At 47.8% G+C, this 17,476-nt stretch overlaps 1 protein-coding gene across 9 annotated transcripts; it reads left to right on the top strand.

Annotated features, from left to right (window-relative positions):
- The first annotated feature begins 39 nt into the window (after window positions 1-39).
- Window positions 40-17,162, top strand: C14H17orf80 (chromosome 14 C17orf80 homolog). 9 transcript variants are annotated; one of them, XM_047758367.1, is made up of 7 exons: window positions 40-117; window positions 915-1,024; window positions 1,445-1,540; window positions 7,183-8,671; window positions 14,759-14,866; window positions 15,426-15,530; window positions 17,002-17,162. In XM_047758367.1, the coding sequence occupies exons 3-7, from the start codon at window positions 1,508-1,510 to the stop codon at window positions 17,028-17,030; spliced, it is 1,764 nt and encodes a 587-aa protein (XP_047614323.1). In that variant the 5' UTR covers window positions 40-117; window positions 915-1,024; window positions 1,445-1,507; the 3' UTR covers window positions 17,031-17,162. The 9 variants fall into 9 exon arrangements, 8 of the variants coding, with proteins under 8 accessions (XP_047614323.1, XP_047614326.1, XP_047614328.1 ...); XM_047758365.1 differs by lacking the exon at window positions 40-117 and adding an exon at window positions 227-332; XM_047758368.1 differs by lacking the exon at window positions 40-117 and adding an exon at window positions 346-394.
- The last annotated feature ends 314 nt before the right edge of the window (window positions 17,163-17,476 follow it).

The following is a 17,476-nucleotide window of genomic DNA, read 5'->3' as shown; positions in this document are numbered from 1 at the left end:
GAAAAGGCGGTCTCGTAGGGGGCGGGCCGACAAGAGCTTCTGGGAGAGAAGACCTCATTAGAGGTGGCCTGAGCTTTCGCCTGTTTTCGGCCGAGGAGGGACAGACTCAAAGTCAAGGTAGTTTCAAATTAAATTAAACTATATCATAATAATATGAGACAAGTATTCGAGTTAAATTTCTGTGAGATAACAATTAAGAAAAATAGCTGAGAAGCATCAGGCAGCGGTGCGGGCGGCCTGCTCCGGGTCCCAGGACTGGGAGTTGGGAAGGGGCTCGTGGGCTGCGCCGGGGGCTTGGCGCGGGGGCCTTCTGGTCTTGTAGAGCTTGCGAGGTGAGGCGCCGTTCGGGGGGAGGAGAGGCGGCCGAGGGTATTTCCCACGGACCCCGTCGCAGGTCTGGGGGCTACTTTTGTGGAAGAAGTCGGTCGGGTGGCTGACAGGGCGGGGGGCTTTCGGGAGCCGAAGATTCAGCCCCGCTTGGCGTCCCAGCGGCTCCGGCGCCTCTGCTGGGGGCCTTCGGGAAGGCCGGCTCCGGCTGGGAGGTGCCCGGCGGTCCCGCCCACTCTTCTAGAAGTAGCAGAACCGCTTCCCTGAAAAAGGGAGCGGGCAGGAGGGCGCGCAGGTAGGGCGGCTGGGGGCGGTAAAGTCCGCTGGAGAGCTTAGGTGGGGAGGACGAAGATGAGCATAATTGAAAGATCCGCCCTGCTTCCGGGAGGCTGCTGAAGTTTTTATTCTCTGTTTTCTGGAACCCCGAGGTAGAACTCCCCTTCTGAAAATTCACTGATTTTTTTTTTTAATTATCATAGTTGATTTATAGTGTTCTGTCAAATTTTGCTGTATAGAGGACTCATTTACTTGGCCACAGTTATTCCTTGTGTGTGCTGTCGAGTTACTTCCCTGATTGTGTCTTCCAGAGGCTGGCATTAAAAATTGAGGTTCGTTCTTCCCAACTCAAGAATGGTGACGGTGAGGCCTGCAGATCCAGGAGAAACTGCAAAATTAGCGTCTTTCTAGAAAAGCGTTGGTAAGAAACCAGTTAATGTAATAGGAACCACCTTTGTATCCTGTTACAGGTTAATCACTAAAGGGATGCTGCTGGTAAACTTAAATTATGCATAATGGCCCCTCTCGGAACTCTGCCTCCCAGGTAGTCAGCATTAATCCAAAATACCTTTGCTTGGCTCCCAGGAAATATCCTGACCAGGCCCACCTGTGTGATGGCCGGAAGGAAGAATTTAACACATTCCCTCCGGAGGCTGAAACCTAGAAATGTTTGGCTTGTTTCCCTCCCTTTTTACTATAAAAGAAGCTTGAATTCTTAACTCAGGCAAGCTGGTTCTTTGGGACACTGGTCCACCATCTTCTCAGTCGGCGAACTTTCTGAGTGTTGTTGCACTTCTTTGCCCCGAAAGCTCACCCCTCGATTTATTGGCCTGTCTTGCAGTGAGCAGAACCAGCTTGGGCTCAGTACCACATTTTGGCACAGCCAGCCAGGAACCTGTTGCTCATGGCCAGCCAGCCTGGGTTGGGGAATTTTCGGGTAAGGTTCTAGCTGCTGCCCAGACTGCTTGTCCTGACCATTTGCCCTTCAGAAGTTCCCGAAACAGCACTGTTGGCTCCAGGGCTTGGCAGGTGGAGGAATCAACACTTGGGGGCTGACGGGGCTCCATACAGGTAGGGTAAGTCGCTCCAGGGTGTACAGTTGGAAGTTACTTCCTCTCCTTTTGGAGCTTTTGCTCCAGAAAAAGCCAGTTTGTTTTGTGTTTGAGTGGGGTACCCTGTTGGAGAGAGGAAAGAGTTGTTGGACTTTTACCCAACATGTGAACCAGTTCATTTGTTTCTTTGGATGCTAGCATTTGTATGTACTGTTTGTGGGTTTTGTCTGTTTTTATTAGTATTTTTTGGCCATACCTGCGGCATGCAGAAGTTCTGGGCCAGCAATCAAACCCTCGCCGCAGCAGTGATAATGCCAGATCCTTAACCAGCTAGGCTACGAGGGCACTCCCCTTTGTGTTCTGTCTTGGGTTTTTGTCTTTTAAAGATGGGGAATGTTTCAGGGTTCCCATCGTGGCGCAGCGGAAACGAATCTGACTGGGAACCATGAGGTTGTGTGTTCTATCCCTGCCTTGCTCAGTGGGTCACGGATCCAGTGTTGCCGTGAGCTGTGGTGTAGGTCGCAGAGGCGGCTCGGATCTGGCGTTGATGTGGCTCTAGTGTAGGCCGGCGGCTACAGCTCCATTCGACTCCTAGCCTGGGAACCTCCATATGCTGCAGGTGCAGCTCAAAAAAAAAATAAATAAGTAAATAAAATAAATAAAAATGGGGAGTGTTTCAACTGTAACAACATGCAGCCACAGCACCTGTTTTGATCCCCACAAGGGGTTTCTCAGCAGAGTGATCTCAGGTCCCTGGGCAACATGTAACTGCTACATTTGCCATGTTAATTACAGTTTGTGGTCGCCTGTGTCCTTGGAAGACAAGACTTGAGGTTTATTTAGGATTTTCTGTTTGTCCTTTGATGTACTCATCTGGAACCCTTTCTCCATTTACAAACAAATCAGTGTTACGATATTTAAAACTTTTACTGATGTTAATCAGAGGAAAGGAGTGGGGGTGGGAGGAAGCTTGTCTGTTCTCATCCAAGAGTAGGACATTCCCAGGGAGAAGAGGAAGGTTCCACTTGGTTCCTAAAATTACCAAAGCCCCAGCCCAGAGTTCAGCCCGGTTGATTGATGCCAAGGCAAAAAAGTATCCTTTTAATGGTAAGAGATGATCAGCTGCTGCTATGGTTTTACAGTGGTTTTTTAAATGATTTTATAGCTATTTGTGAAGAAGTGGGAAAGAGTGATGAAATCCAATCCGTACAATAATCTGTGGTGTTATATCAGGGAAAATAAAGAGTAAGCACGAGTTGCTTCAAACCCTAACTCCTCCAGCTAAGGGGGCTCTTCTCTGGCCACTGCGCCAGTATATCCACCCCTTCCGTTCCTTTCCAGCCCCACTTATTGACACTGGGGCTCAGGACTTGCCCTTCTTCCAGGGATCAATTAAAAAATCCTGTGTTAGTTTTGGGGGCACAGGGATTTGATCTAGTATCACCACCTAAGACCCAACAGGGCACCCAATTTGGGCCAGGAGCCATTCCCAAGGCGGGGCAGTTTTTGTTGCTGTTATTTCACATAGGAGGCTGACTGCAGACGACCAGCCAGCTGCATTTCTCAGGCTTGTTTAATTGGAAAGAGCGAAACCCTCCTTGTACGGAGGATCCTCTACACCTGCAGGCCACTTGGCAGCTCCCACAGCTGAACCAAACTGGGGTCTCAGTGAGCGAGGAAGGCCCTTATTAGAGCCCTGCTTATTAGTGCGTCTAGACGTGGCTTGGATCCCGTGTTGCCTTGGCTGTGGCATAGGTAACAGCTCCGATTCAACCCCTAGCCTGGGAACTTCCATATGCTGCGAGTGCGGCCCTAAAAAGCAAAAATAAATAGTGTTCATCTAGAGGAAACAACGACAGAATAAAAAAGATGCAAAACAGGAGCTCTCGTCGTGGCTCAGTCATGGAACCATGAGCTTGTGGGTTCGATCCCTGGCCTTGCTCATTGGGTTAAGGATTCGGCGTTGATGTGACCTGTGGTGTAGGTTGCAGACGAGGCTCGGATCCAGCGTTGCTGTGGCTCTGGTGTAGGCTGGCAGCTGTAGCTCCGATTCGACCCCTAGCCTGGGAACCTCCATATGCCGCGGGAGCGGCCCAAGAAATGGCAAAAAGACCAGAAGAAAGAAAAAGAAAACACCACTTTTTTGGCAGTGGTATTGAATTCGCAGCAGGCCAATAACCAAGAAAGGTAAGCCAGCATTGGGGAGGGGACAATGGGCTCACTCTAAGTAGAAAGAAGGCTAGAAGACAGATGGCCCTAGGCTGAAACAGAAGAAGGAAAACAATAAAAGAGCCTCTCCTGTGGTAGAAAGAGAGGAAAGCTGGTGAATGAGGAGGCCCAGGGGCTCCCTTGGACTTTAGGTGCTCAATTCCAGTTTCACTGTAGGAGTCCCAGGGAGAATTGACAGTGGGGAATGAGCTGATGCACTTTTGATAACTGATAAACTTTACCCTGAAGTAAAGTTTACAACAGCTCCATGTCAGAGATAAACCTCAAACTGTACTTCAGTGCGAAGTTTAGACCAAAGTAAAACAATGTCAGGATTTCCTGTCATGGCTCAGCGGTCCCCTGACTAGTATCCATGAGGATGCAGGTCCGATCCCTGGCCTCGCTCAGTGGGTTAAGGATCCGGCGTTGCCATGAACTGTGGTGTAGGTCACAGCCGTGGCTTGGATCCTGCATGGCTGTAGCTGTGGCATAGGCCAGCAGCTGTAGCTCTGATTCGGACCCCTAGCCTGGGAACCTCCATATGCTGTGGGTGTGCCCCTAAAAAAAAATATGCTAAGGAGTTTCATTGAGTTCAAATAGTTGTAGATTGTTTGAAAAAAAAAAAGGGGATTTTACTACTAGTATTCATTGCTCCCATGCAGCAAGAGGTGGCCAAAATGGCCTTGCCTCCTTTCCCTACAGGGTTGTGGAACGGATCGTTGACAGTAGGGAATTGTGATAGGGAAGCTTGCGTGATGATGTGTTACGAGTTAATCACCAAAGGGATGTTGCCTGTGAGCTTGAAGCACACATAACGGCCCATCTCTGGGAACCTTGCCTCCCAGGTAAGGAGCGTTAAGCTCAGTACCTTTGTTTAGCTCCCAGGAAACATCCTGACCAGGCCCAGCTGTGAAGGACTACGGGAAGGAAGACAAGAACACACCCTCTCCCAAGGCTGACCTGGACCAGCAAATAATTTGGCTTCACTCCCTCCCCTTTTAGTGTAAAGAAACCTGAATTCTAACTCAGGCAGGATGGTTCTTTGGGACAGGAGTCCACGTCTTCTCAGTCTGCTGGCTTTCCAAATAATGTCGCAGTTTCTTGTCCCAATAGCTCATCTCTCCGTTTCTTGGCCAGCAAGCAGTACAAGATTGGACTCGGTGACATTAAGGCATTTCTGTGCAAGGGTACAGGCAGGATCTCCGGATTAAGAGTGAGGATGGGGCACTGTGGAAGCAGCCATGTCTACCAAGGCTCAAACCCCTTCTAAACTGTTAGCCTAAGGCCCCTGGACTGGCTGCAGTTGGGTTTATTTTTGTAAATATAATGGCCGTAACTTTCATTGTCAAAGGGGTACCTCCAAAGCAAGAAGCACTGTAAAGTCTGTTGGCAAAAAATGGTTGTGTTGCGCCTGACTTCACGTAGGATAAGGTGGCTTGGTTGCTATAATAAATGGATTGGTTAGGATTAGGTGTTTCTTTTGTAAATGGTCTCAGAGTTTCACTTTTTTGTGTGTGTGTGTGTGTGTTTTTAGGGCTATACCTGTGGCATGTGGAGGTCCCCAGGCTAGGGGTCTAATCAGAGTTGTATGCCTATGCCACAGCCACACCAATGCCAGATCTGAACTGAGTCTGCAACCTATACCACAGCTCACAGCAACGCCAGATCCTTAACCCACTGAGCAAGGCCAGGGATCAAACCTGCAACCTCATGGTTCCTAGTCAGATTCATTTCCACTGCGCCACAGCGGGAACTCCAGAGTTTCACTTTTTGACCTATTTAGTGCTCAGAAGATATTCAGTCACGGTGCTTTATAATGATAGCATTTGCATGTTTATGTCCAGAGAAAGAATTCATTCAACAAACATCACATGCCAGGCCCCATGCTTGGTTCTGAGAACACAGCTCACAGCTGTGTTCAGAGTCTACCTTCTCCCTGCCCTCTGGAACCTGATAGAATAAGAGACGAAAACAAGTAACTTTCATCTGAGCTTTGGAATTCAATATTTCCTTTTCCAGACTGGAGAGAATGACAGACACAAATGATGCATGAGAGAAAATTTTTTAATGTTTTTACATGGTATAAATTTCACAAAAATGTCAAACGAAATAAATTTGCCAGTAATCCATTGTGCTACATGGGTTGCAAAAACTACATGTAAAACTGTATGTAACTATATGTAAAGATTGGGGACCTTGTCCCCTTCATTTGTGTGTTGTTTTTGCTCTAGACATGCTTTCAGTATGTGTATATTTGCATGTTAGTAATGTGTTCCTTGTTAGTAGAGCTCCGTTTCTCACGCATGGATAATGGAAGTTCTGATATTTGCTTCTTGCACCCCAGAGGATCTCCCATATATCACTTTGGAAACCAGTACTCTAATCAGCCACCATGAAATCCCCGCCTGAGTATTTTATTCTTCACCCTTTTTCCTTTGAATGATGTGTGTAAGGGTGTCTGACAGTTTCTTCAGACTCCTCTGCTACCCAGTGGGCTTGCTCCAACCTTAAATAGCAAACATTTTATTCTGAATGATATTTTGAGAACCTTGTCCTGCCACAACCATTAATTGATTAGACTGAAGTCTTTTGGTCTGGCTCGCATCCTAGTTAGGGATGCTGAAAAACCTCCTTGGTTGTCTTTTGTAATGATTGATTCCCAGGAGACTTTAAGAAATCTGGAGTTCCCGTTGTGGCACAGTGGAAATGAATCCGACTAGGAACCATGAGGTTGCGGGTTCGATCCCTGACCTCACCCAGTGGGTTGGGAATCTGGCATTGTTGCGAGCTGTGGTGTAGGTCACAGACGTGGCTTGGATCTGGTGTTGCTGTGGCTCTGGCGTAGGCTGGCAACTACAGCTCCGATTAGACCGCTAGCCTGGCAACCTCCATATGCCGCAGGTGAGGCCCTGAAAAAAGAAAAAAGAAAAAAATGTGAAATACCTCAGAGTTCCCTGCTAGCCCAGCAGTTAAGGATCCAGCTTTGTTACAGCTGTGGCTCAGGTTCAATCCCTGGCTCAGGAACTTCAACACACACCAGGCTCAGTCAGAATTTTTTAAATGAACGAATAAATTCACTGTTCCTTTAAAAAAAAAGAAATGTGAAATACCAAGCAGAATGGAGCCAGGAATATTGATCTTAAAGTCCAAGTATGTCTGTTTTCTACCTGTGGAAGAAAAAAATGGATCAAAACGTTTTTTACATGTCCCTCCACCTGTCGTCTTTCAAATGAGTTGAAAAGGTTCTACACCTAACAGAGTACTGGTACGTACTCCACAGGCGGTGTGCTGTCCATAACCTGCCATTTCTCTTTCTCAGGAACAGGCGCGCGATCCTCCACGCAGCATGGAAGTGTGTCCTTACTGTAAGAAGTCGTTTAAGCGCTTGAAGTCCCACTTGCCGCACTGTAAGATGCTACGACCACCTGTGCCTGCTCATCAGGACGTTTGTCAGTCCAAGCCGGCTGCACTCCCACGTGCTGAGAAAGTCAAAGGGCCGGTCAGAGACCCAATTAAAGCTAAAGAGAGAGGGTTAGGGACAGACCATGAAAAAAGAAATCCTGGCCTGAAAGGGGACAAATCAGAGCGGACAGGTAAGTCCTCTCTGCTGCTAGCCGTTGATTTGAAAAAAGCAAGTAGCGCAAAGGCTGATAAAGACATTGGGGATCAAATTCAACCCTCCCTCAAAATGTTAAACACTGCAACAGAGATCACTTTCCACGAAGAACCTACAGCCCCGTTTTCTGCATCAGAGAACATCACTCATAAAAAAGGACTTCCTGAAGATTTGCCTAAATCAGGGGAAGGTCGAAATAACCCTTCAGAAACTGAGGCATCTTTATTTCTTGGCCCAGTGGAACCTTCTTTGTCAAGTCAAGATAGAAAATACTGTTCAGCTTTCCCTAATGATGTGCAAACCACTTGTGCTAACTTAAGATTGGACAGAATTGATGCCCCAAGACAGAACCTTCGTGTAAAATTGCGAGCTGTTCCTTTCGGGGATTATCACAGTTCTCCAGGGGATCTCGATTGCGAGGGTAGGAGAGTAAGCACATCATGGCCAAGCAGGGTCAGAGCGCCCAAGGCTGGGGAGCCCCTCTCAGGAGTTGCTACTGATCTTGGTGACACCAGGACTCAGGAAAAGAACACAGAACCACGAATCGCAGCTTTTAAAGTTAGCCCATTAGGTGCCATCCAAGTCGGGGAGAACCGGGACCAAGGACTTAACCTTGGAACAGAGGCACAGGGGAGCAGTGGAAATGCGGAGAACTGTGTCTTTGTGGCAGAAATACAGCGCTGGGCTCCCTTGAATGATGACCCTAAGAAGGCCTTTAGTATCAATGATTCAGTCACGGCGAAGAACCCTCGCGGGGAAGGTCCCAATATAGACTTGATCATGCCACAGGAGACAGCTTGCAGGGAGCTTCTCTCTGCGTCACAGTCACGCAATCCAAGTCTTGTCTCCCTGGCAATACAATTTCTCCAGGAAGGGAAGGCAGAAGCCTGCAGCTCTGCCGGCAAAGCATCAGCAGAGCACGAGGAGCAAGCTTCTCTGTCTCCCAGCTCGGGCTGTCAGCCCCAAGCATTGCACCCCGGGGGCCAGCTGTCTCTGTGTTCAACCCAGCCTCATGCTGCTAAAAGCCCCTTGGCCAGGAAGACCCTATCAAGTGCCCTGGGGCTAGAGTGGTTTCCAGAGCTCTATCCTGGCTATCTTGGACTCGGTGTATTGCCAGGGAAGCCTCAGCTTTGGAGCACAGTGGCCCAGAAGCCTCTGCTCATCAGCCCCCAGGGGGAAAGGCTTTCCCAAGGTAAGCACGCTCACCTTCAGGCTCATCCAGACAGTGCTGCGCCTGTTGAATCAACAAGGTTCAGGGCACTCACAGCCTTCCTTGTTTCGCTCATTGTACCAGAGCCTTCCAGCACCCTGGATCTGTGACTCTTCTCTGAACCTTGCTGCTTGCTCCCAGGGGTCAATAATAACGGTGGTTTGTCACTCTCCCTTCCCCTCCACCAAGAGTTGAAGGTTTGACCGGGACAGGCTGGCCGGTGATGTTGGTAACAGTTGAACCTCTACACTGAGAGAAGGCATGGCCTCTTCTAGAAGTTGAGTGGGCATTCATGCCGAACAGACACAGAAAAAGCATAGATTTCAGGGTCTGCCTAAAAACAAGACAAGCCCTGTGCTTAAGATTTCATCCAGGACCAGGTTGGACACAAAATGGACTCCAGGTGTGTGGTCAGCCACAGCATCCAGCAGCTTAGAGTAGCAAAGAAATGCGGGGAGCAGGTGTGGGAGTTGCTCTTGGGGCCAGGCCAGGGTTACAGCTGCCCAGGGAGGCAGGGCAGTCAAGGCAGGTGGAAGTGGAGGCTCGGGATTGAGCTGATGAAGACCAGGATGGAAGGTGTGACCAGAAAGGGACGAAGTTCACACATAGGAGAAGTGGTCCACTATGACCTAAGGATAGAACCAGAGATTGAGCCTCGAGACACCGGAGACTAGATAAGAGGGACAGGGTAGGGAGAGCCTGGAAGTCGAAGCTGGCGGGATCATGAGTCTCTCTTCCGAAGCTCCCTAGGTCGCTCCTCACTGATGCCTAGGATGGTTTTGCCAGTGGGTGGGACGGAGGCCCAGGTAGGAGCCAGTGATTTCCCAGCAGCCCTCGCAGGTGCCTTACTTTTTTCGGCTGATTCTCACCTTTAGTAATCACACTACTCCTCTAGTTATGAAACACAAATTGTTTCCGTTTTCCCCACCAAAATTTTGAATTACCTTTTTCCTTTTTATTAGGCTTTCTAGAGGCGTGGTCACTGTAGCATCCGTCTCTTTCTTGTGGCACATTCTTTGGTGCGTTTGGATTATTTTGACCGGAGCCCTGGAACCACTCAGAATCAGCTTGCACTTGAAAAGCTTGTATTATCTCTTCCCTAAAGGGATGTATTTTCACCCACTGGTGTGTTTTGTGAATGATCACATGTGTACTAAAGTCCTGTTTGCCCTTTCTGGAAAGCATTCTCATTCGAAGTTTTCCACATGAAAAGTGCATTAAGTAACGAGGGTTTCTAGTTGAAAGCTGTGTTTTCTTGAGCTGCCTCTGTAGTTAACCAGTCTTCTACAGATGGGGCCAGCATCTTTTCTCTCTACGGAGATGCAGTGTCACGCCCTTTCTCCGTGGTAACGTGGAAATAACACATTTGTGTTGCTTTGTGGTTTTTGGGGTGCCTCGCCCCTTCTGATTTTGGCCACACCCCTCTGAGAGGTGGGCAGAGTGGTTTCCTCTGTTTTGCAGCTGAAACAGGTACAGAGGATAAGGGTCGTGTCCAAGATCGTGTTGCCAGTAGAACCCAGTCTCCTGAGGCCTAGTTTAAACCTTTCAACTCAGCCACATGGTAGAACATGCGCCACAACTAGACACCTGGGTGTTGGCTTTATCTCCGTGCTTCTCTGTGGTTTTCAGTTGCATACACACACACACAGCCCGTAGCAGATCTCCAGCAAGTGGAAGGGCTTCTTTATTTTTTTACTTTATCTAGTGCTAATGTGAATTTTCACTTTAGGGGGAAAAGGGAGGGGACTAATAACTTTTATCAAGTGATGGTTGTTTCTGGTCACATGCCAGGTATTGGTATCTTCTTTGTCCCGCCCTCTGAATCGTTAGGGTTAGTGACATCCCACCTTCTCCTAATAGGTGACGAGTCTGGGCCTCAGGTTTTAGTGACTTGCCCTTGCTCCTCCAAAAGCAGCATTCGGGATTCAAATCCAGGTCTATCTGGCTTATATATCCAGTCTTTAAACCCAGCATCAGGCTTACTTGAAGGCAGTTAGTGGTCAATAAACAGTTGATTTAAGTTATTAGCGATACCATCACTTAAGGTCCCATTAAGTCCCAAGGTAAGAGATAGAGTAACTTATATCATCAGATCACTAGGTTTATGAAATTGACTAGGGAGAAAAATAGTTTTTTCCTTTCATAATAAGTTCTTTCGGAATAGTGGTTAGAACTATTTTGTTCTCTCTCATTGATTACAGTCTGTAATATGTGGTTAGTTTGGGTTTCCGGATCAGGTAATGCATGGCCAGCACAGGGCCTGTAGTTCTCTCATAAACCCCAAAACTATTGAAGTTGACGCCACCATTAACCTTCAGACTTTGGTGCTAGCCCTGGATGAACAGACACAAGCGGAGACGCTGAGATCTCTATTAAGGTCAAGGGCTGAATCGTCAGCTGACCGAGGACTTGAGCAAGGCCATCCAAATCTACAAGGACCGAGAAGCAGCACGGCTTCCCCGGGCAGTGGCTGTCTCCAGCGACTGCAGCTTACATGTGCATTTCCAGGCAGTCTTTGCAGAAGATCGTGGTCTCTGTGTGCCCTCGATCAGCCAGGCCCTTTGATGGGCCGTTCCCTGCTCAGGGAGCACCTCATTCCCTTGGTATTTAAAGGCAGGGCCGGTGAGCTATCATTACTCGGTTGACTGCCTACCAGGGGTCATACCTGCATGTTTTTCTAAGGTACCTTAAGTTCTGGGAGTTGGAATTGTTCCTTTTTATAGAGGAGGAAACCGAGTTTCAGAGAGAAGTAGCTTGCCCAGCATCAAGTTTCTAGCATTATCTGATGGTCCTTGGCAGGCTTTTCTGGGCAGTGTTTCTTCTGTTGACCGTGGGCTCCGGGGTGTCGTCATTTATCTTTCCTACGTGGAACTACGCCAGTGCAGCTAGCGAGTCCTCCTACGTCAGGGTACCTGAGAAGACTTCAGTGGCCAGTCCACCAGGTGGAAAGTCACCCCGGACCATGGTTTTGAAGAAACAGGGTAGAACCAGTAGTGCTCATGGCTGACTGATGAAAAATGGGTATGTTTGGGTGGCCTGGGCTAGGAACTCCCAAGGCAGACTGATGGTTCTGAAGATGCCGCTGAGCTGGGTTTAGGAGATCAGGACCAAGAGGACGAGGCTTGTGGGGTTCCGCGCTGCCAGGGGCTGTCTCTTCAGCCTCAGGGAGAAAGAGTCTAGTGGACTTAGTACTGAAGGAGTAGTTTCCTGGCCTTAGAAAAAGTAGCTTTTAGCAGTTCAAGATTGAAATCTCAAACTCACCGAGTAGCGGTGTCTGAGAGTCCTCAGCCGTGGCAGAGGGTTTCCGTTGTTCAGAGGAGAGCTCTTAGTGCTGGTTGCCTTGAGAGCATTCAGCCAGGGGTGCTGGGTGTGCCTTCACAGAGTTCAGGTCCTTGGCTTTGGGGCTGAAAGTTGAGGAGATCTAAGTCCCTGGTTCCCAAATGTAGACAGAATGGTTTCACATGGTTTTGTTTGTTTGTTTGCTTTTTAGGGCCACACTCGCAGCATATGGAGGTTCCCAGGCCATGGGTCCAATCGGAACTGTAGCCTCTGGTCTATGCCGGAGCCACAGAGCCATAGCAACGTCAGATCTGAGCGGCGTCTGCGACCTGTACCACAGCTCATGGCACCGCCGGATCCTCAACCCACTGAGCGCGGCCAGGGATCGAATCTGCAACCCCATGGTTCCCAAGCGGATTTGTTTCCACTGTGCCATAACGGGAGCTCCCCCCTTTTTTTTTTTTTTTAAATTAAAGATTCTTAGTCATCATCCCCAGAGATTCTGAAGTAAGTCCTAAGAATCATATTTTCCAGCGTTTCCTAAGTGTTCCTGAAGATTGGCCAGGTTTGAGAACCGCTGATGGAGGTGATGGCAGTGGAGGAGGTCCCTCAGACCCAGCTACAGAAAGAATATTCTCAAATGGTGGCAGTGGAGAGGTGGTTGGGGGGCGAGGGGGGGAATTTATGTAACTACAAAAGGCAAAACTTGGCTGATGGGGATACCAGGAGGTAAAGTGAGAAAACCTTATAGGGTTGTGGGGTTTTAAAGGGCTTAAAATAAGGCTCTTCTCTAACTTGCATACAAGATTTCCATCCATAGGGTATCCATTGGAGATGGGGCACTCATGGGGAAGGGGCTCAGAATCAGCATGGTGAGCGGGAAGCAGACAGGCCAGGGCTAGACCCCCTGATAGCCAGAGAAGTCTGTAAAGGGAGCGTTTTAGAAAAGAGCATGTGAATCCTCAGCAGCCAGAGGCGTAAGAGGTAAGTCCAGCCCTACTGCTGGGATCCCGTCTAGGGCGAGGGGAACGGGAGATGTTACAGGTACAGAGGGCGGATGAGGGCTTTCAACATTTGTGTTAGTGGAACCATTGTCGCTGAGTTTGAAATGTAAGGACATCAGCGCTGGCAGGTGAAGGAGGATGTGTAGGAGATGTGGCGGCTGAGGGGCGGCAGTGGGTAGTGGCCGCCCAGGGCTCCCAGCCAGTCCCAAAGGGCTGGCGATTAGCACCCACAGCCCCTGGGCAGCAGGCAGGGGGCCTTTGAAAAAAGTTGCAGCAGGATTTTGTGGGCTCTGAGCTTGGCTCTCAGGGGCTGGTGGGGCTCGGGCTACTTACATATCCCAGCTCAGGGCCTGATCCAATGACTGAACCTCTAATGAGTAAGTGGGCTCAGCTGGCTGGAGAAAGAGAGAGGAGCCGCCGAGCTCCTAACACTGTGGGGCAAGTGGTTGCACAGTTGCAGCTGTCATGGAGCGTTTCTCCCCATCCTCACAGTTTTTTCAAGATGCATGGGTGAGGTTGTGTGCTCATACTGATCTTTACTTTGCAAGAGAGACATCTTTTGTGTAATTTCTTAGAAACCAGCCTGGGTTTGTTTTGTTGTGGCTTTTTAGGGCCGCACCCATGGCATGTGGAGGTTCCCAGGATAGGGGTCGAATCAGAGCTGTAGCTGCCGACCTACACCAGAGCCACAGCAACACGGGATCCGAGCCACATCTGCAACCTACACCACAGCTCATGGCAACGCTGGATCCGTAACCCAGTGAGTGAGGCCAGGGATCAAACCCACAACCTCATGGTTCTTAGTCGAATTCATTAACCACTATGGGATTACCCGACTTAGTCGTAATCGAGCCACCATGGGAACTCAATCTTTTTTTTTTTTTTCTTCCCTGCTTTTTAGTGCCACACTTGCAGCAAATGGAAGTTCCCAGGCTAGGGATCAAATCGGACCTGTAGCTGCCGGCCTACACCACAGCTCATGGCAATGCCAGGTCCTTAACCCACTGAGCGAAGCCAGGGATCAAACCTGCATCCTCACGGATGGTTGGGTCCGCTACCACTGAGCCACAACAGAAACTCCTATTTTCATTTTTAATATATTGATCATCATTGGAAGAGTGTTTTTATATCCACAGCAACCTTTACCACACCTAAACCTTGTAAATAGTTCCTTAATTTATCCTCTGCCCTGGTGAGCCACACCAAGACCAGAGAATCCGCAGTAGTGGAGGAGGATTTCCTGTGTGTCATTAACATGGAAAATAACACGGGCAGTGGAAATGCAAATACGCAGCCTAAACCCTCTTTGCTGGTTGTGCTTAGTTATTCATGTGTTGAACATAAATAAGACGTGTTTGCTGGTCAGCGGTAGCGATGGGAGGAATAGAGCAGGCATTGAGGAGTAGTGACAAGCAGCAGTCGTTAACCCGACGGTAGAAAGTCATGCTTTTCGCTAAGATGTTTAGCAGACGATAGGAAGTATAAATGATTCATTTCATAAGCATGTACATGTGGATCGTCTGGGCACTATACTCATCAGATCAGAAATGGATCTGGGTCCTGATCCCCAGGGTCCCTTGGTCTGTTGAGGAACCTTTATTTGACCTAGAAGAGACCACTTTACCCTTCAGCGCTTACAAGTTAGCCACAGCCCGATGCAGAGATTAATCCACCTATTTAGAATAGACTTTTCCTGCAGCCTCGCCCTGGGAACCTCAGGCCTGAGCGTTGGGGAAGAGGATGGAGTTAGATGAACTGTCACAGTGACTTCTGTTTGGAACCCTAGTTCCTTTGTTGGAAAGAAGTTCGACGGCAGTAAGGAGTTTGGAACCCTCGACCGGGCTCACAGCCTCCAGCTTCTCTCTATTGAGGATCTTGGGAACTGTCCAGAAAGGTGAGGCTGGACTCTTTGACTGCTGGGCTCTCGCTGGTTCCTAGCATTTGGAAGACTTTCTCTACTTGAGCCATGGCTCTGACAGCAAGGCTCAAAAAGAGAAAGAACAACTTTGTAGCCTTTCCTCTCTGTTTTCATTCTGGAAAATGGATGTAATTGGAAGTACTGAAGCTAATACAATAGCAGCTGCCATTTCTTGAACAGCTTTCATGTCTTCAATACCCACCCCTGCCTCTCTCTGCCACCTCCCCCGTCTCCCTTACCCACCGTGATCGTCCCAAAGCTAGGAAGGCTCTAAATGTCAAGTTAACCAATTGTACTCATCTCCTCCCCACAGAAGATTTGAACCAGTCTCCCCAAAATAAGAGTGACTAATTTAAATGTATTAAAGTTAAGATTTTCTGGTTTTAGCATTTTCATGAATATCTATACACAGTGGTATGTAAATTCTTTGCATTACAGTTCCTCTGCCTGAGGCAACTCGGTAGCAGATCAGTCACAGATAATGGCCCCTAGTTCCGTTTCCCTCTCACAGTTGGTCCTGTGTGTTTTCAAACAGGCTGGATCAGGTGCCGCACCTCTATGAAGAGCGGGGTCGGAGGCATCACGATGCTCTTCGCAGGGTACTTCGTCCTTTGTTGTAGCTGGAGCTTCAAGCATCTGAGTAAGCCTTGCTATGTCTTTAGCCTAGATTACAAGTCACATCCCGTTACAGGCACCTCCAAGGGATTTTCCGAATTGATTTTCTGTATTTCAGTTCTGCATTATCTGACAGGCCCTAGTGAATAAACTAGTGCCTGAGGCTCTGGAGGTTTTTTTAACTTTTATTAGAGGTTTTGGTTATCGTGGCCTTTATAAGATTTGACTAGAATTTACATAACTGCCCTTAGGCTCCATTTAAGATTGTCACTGGTGATCTGGTGGGTTTGTGTTTTCTCCTTCAAGCTGTTTGCCTGGTAGAAGATGAGGGCTCTTCTCCTTGGTGACTTTAATTCCTATCTAAGGTCTTTTTAGGATTTAAACCAAATAACTTTATACCCCAAAAGGGAGGAGGAGAAATAAAATAGAGCTGTCACTCATCCGTATGTCTAAGGCTTACAGCTGTTTTATTTAATCTTTCTTTTTTTTTGGTCTTTTTAGGGCCGTTTCCCGCGGCATATGGAGATTCCCAGGCTAAGGGTTGAATCAGAGGTGTAGTGCCAGCCTACACCACAGTCTCAGCAACCCCAGATCCAATCTGCATCTGCGACCTACACCACAGCTCACAGCAATGCTGGATCCTTAACCCATTGAGCGAGGTCAGGGATTGAACCTGCGTCCCCATGGTTACTAGTCACATTCGTTTCTGCTGAGCCACAACAGGAACTCCATAATCTACTTTTAATATTAAAAAACAAACACCTTTCTAGTTATGTGTTTCAGCTTGCTCCAAATCTTACAGGTAGGAAAATGCCTGAATTTCATTGCTCATTTAGTTCCATTTCATTTAGTTTCATTTTGCTCATTTTTTTCAAGTATCATTTTATAAAAGCAGAAAAAAAAAACAGTATTATTCTACAATTTTAAAACAACAACAACAATAAAAACTCTCTCAGAGGAAATCTTTCAGTGTAAAAGGTATAAGATAACCTTTAATATCAGAGGCCAGTAGAATTCACAAACTTCTAAAATTATCAGATTTGACCCTAATTGGATTTGTTGGCTAATTCATGCCAGTACACAGAGAGCAGGTCAAGCCGTGGACGTGTCTCTGCACCCGACTTACAGCCTGACCAGGTGGGCCACTGGCCCTTGTGTAATGTGCCCGGCCATCTGTGAGGAAGAGAAGTTCCTTTCCGAGCAAACTGCATAATTGGAGATGCCCGAAACCCCAGGTCATTTTCTTCACATGGAAAAAAAAGCCTTCCTGAAAGTTGTACCTGCCTGAAAGGGACCTTTTAGATGCTTGAGGTTACTTTGCACACCTCTAAAGTGAGATGAAAGAAGGTGAACTGGAAACTTCTCATTATGCCCAAGACTTTATTTCTAAATTTATAAAACAAAAATGTAAGAGAATGATGTGTCGAGGCAAGAGAGAGAAACAGTCCTTCGAATGACTTCTTGGATCCTTAACATTTGTCTCTGTTTATCCAAAGAGCTGCAGCGCTGGCGTAAGCAGCACTGACCTGGACACCACTTAGAGAGCTTTGGCGCCCCAAGGAGAGGATGATGGAGACAGCGGCAGTGCCTCTTGAACAGCGCAAAATTGTATGGGGGCAGGGAGAGGGAGCAAAAGGAATAAACTATTGGAATCTAACGATTACATAGCAAATTTTTTTTTTTAGTGTTAACAGATCTGGTTCTGTCTGGGTGTTTCTTTGGCTTGGTTCTCAAGAGCGACTGAAGGTTATTGAGAAAAACTTCAGATTGTTTAATTATAAAGGCTGATGTTAATTTGAGACAAGGTGACAGTTCATGTTAAATTTTTTTTTTTTTTTTTTAGAGTACAGTGGGTTTACAGTACCATGCCAATTTCTGCTGTACAGCAGAGTGACCTGGTCAGCCATAGATACACATTCTCTTTCTTACACTGCCTTCCATCATGGTCTATCCCAAGAAGCTGGATGTGTT

The sequence above is a fragment of the Phacochoerus africanus genome, chromosome 14, assembly GCF_016906955.1.
Source record: "Phacochoerus africanus isolate WHEZ1 chromosome 14, ROS_Pafr_v1, whole genome shotgun sequence".
NCBI classification, from domain to species: domain Eukaryota; kingdom Metazoa; phylum Chordata; class Mammalia; order Artiodactyla; family Suidae; genus Phacochoerus; species Phacochoerus africanus.
This window is presented reverse-complemented; position numbering and strand designations above follow the sequence as displayed.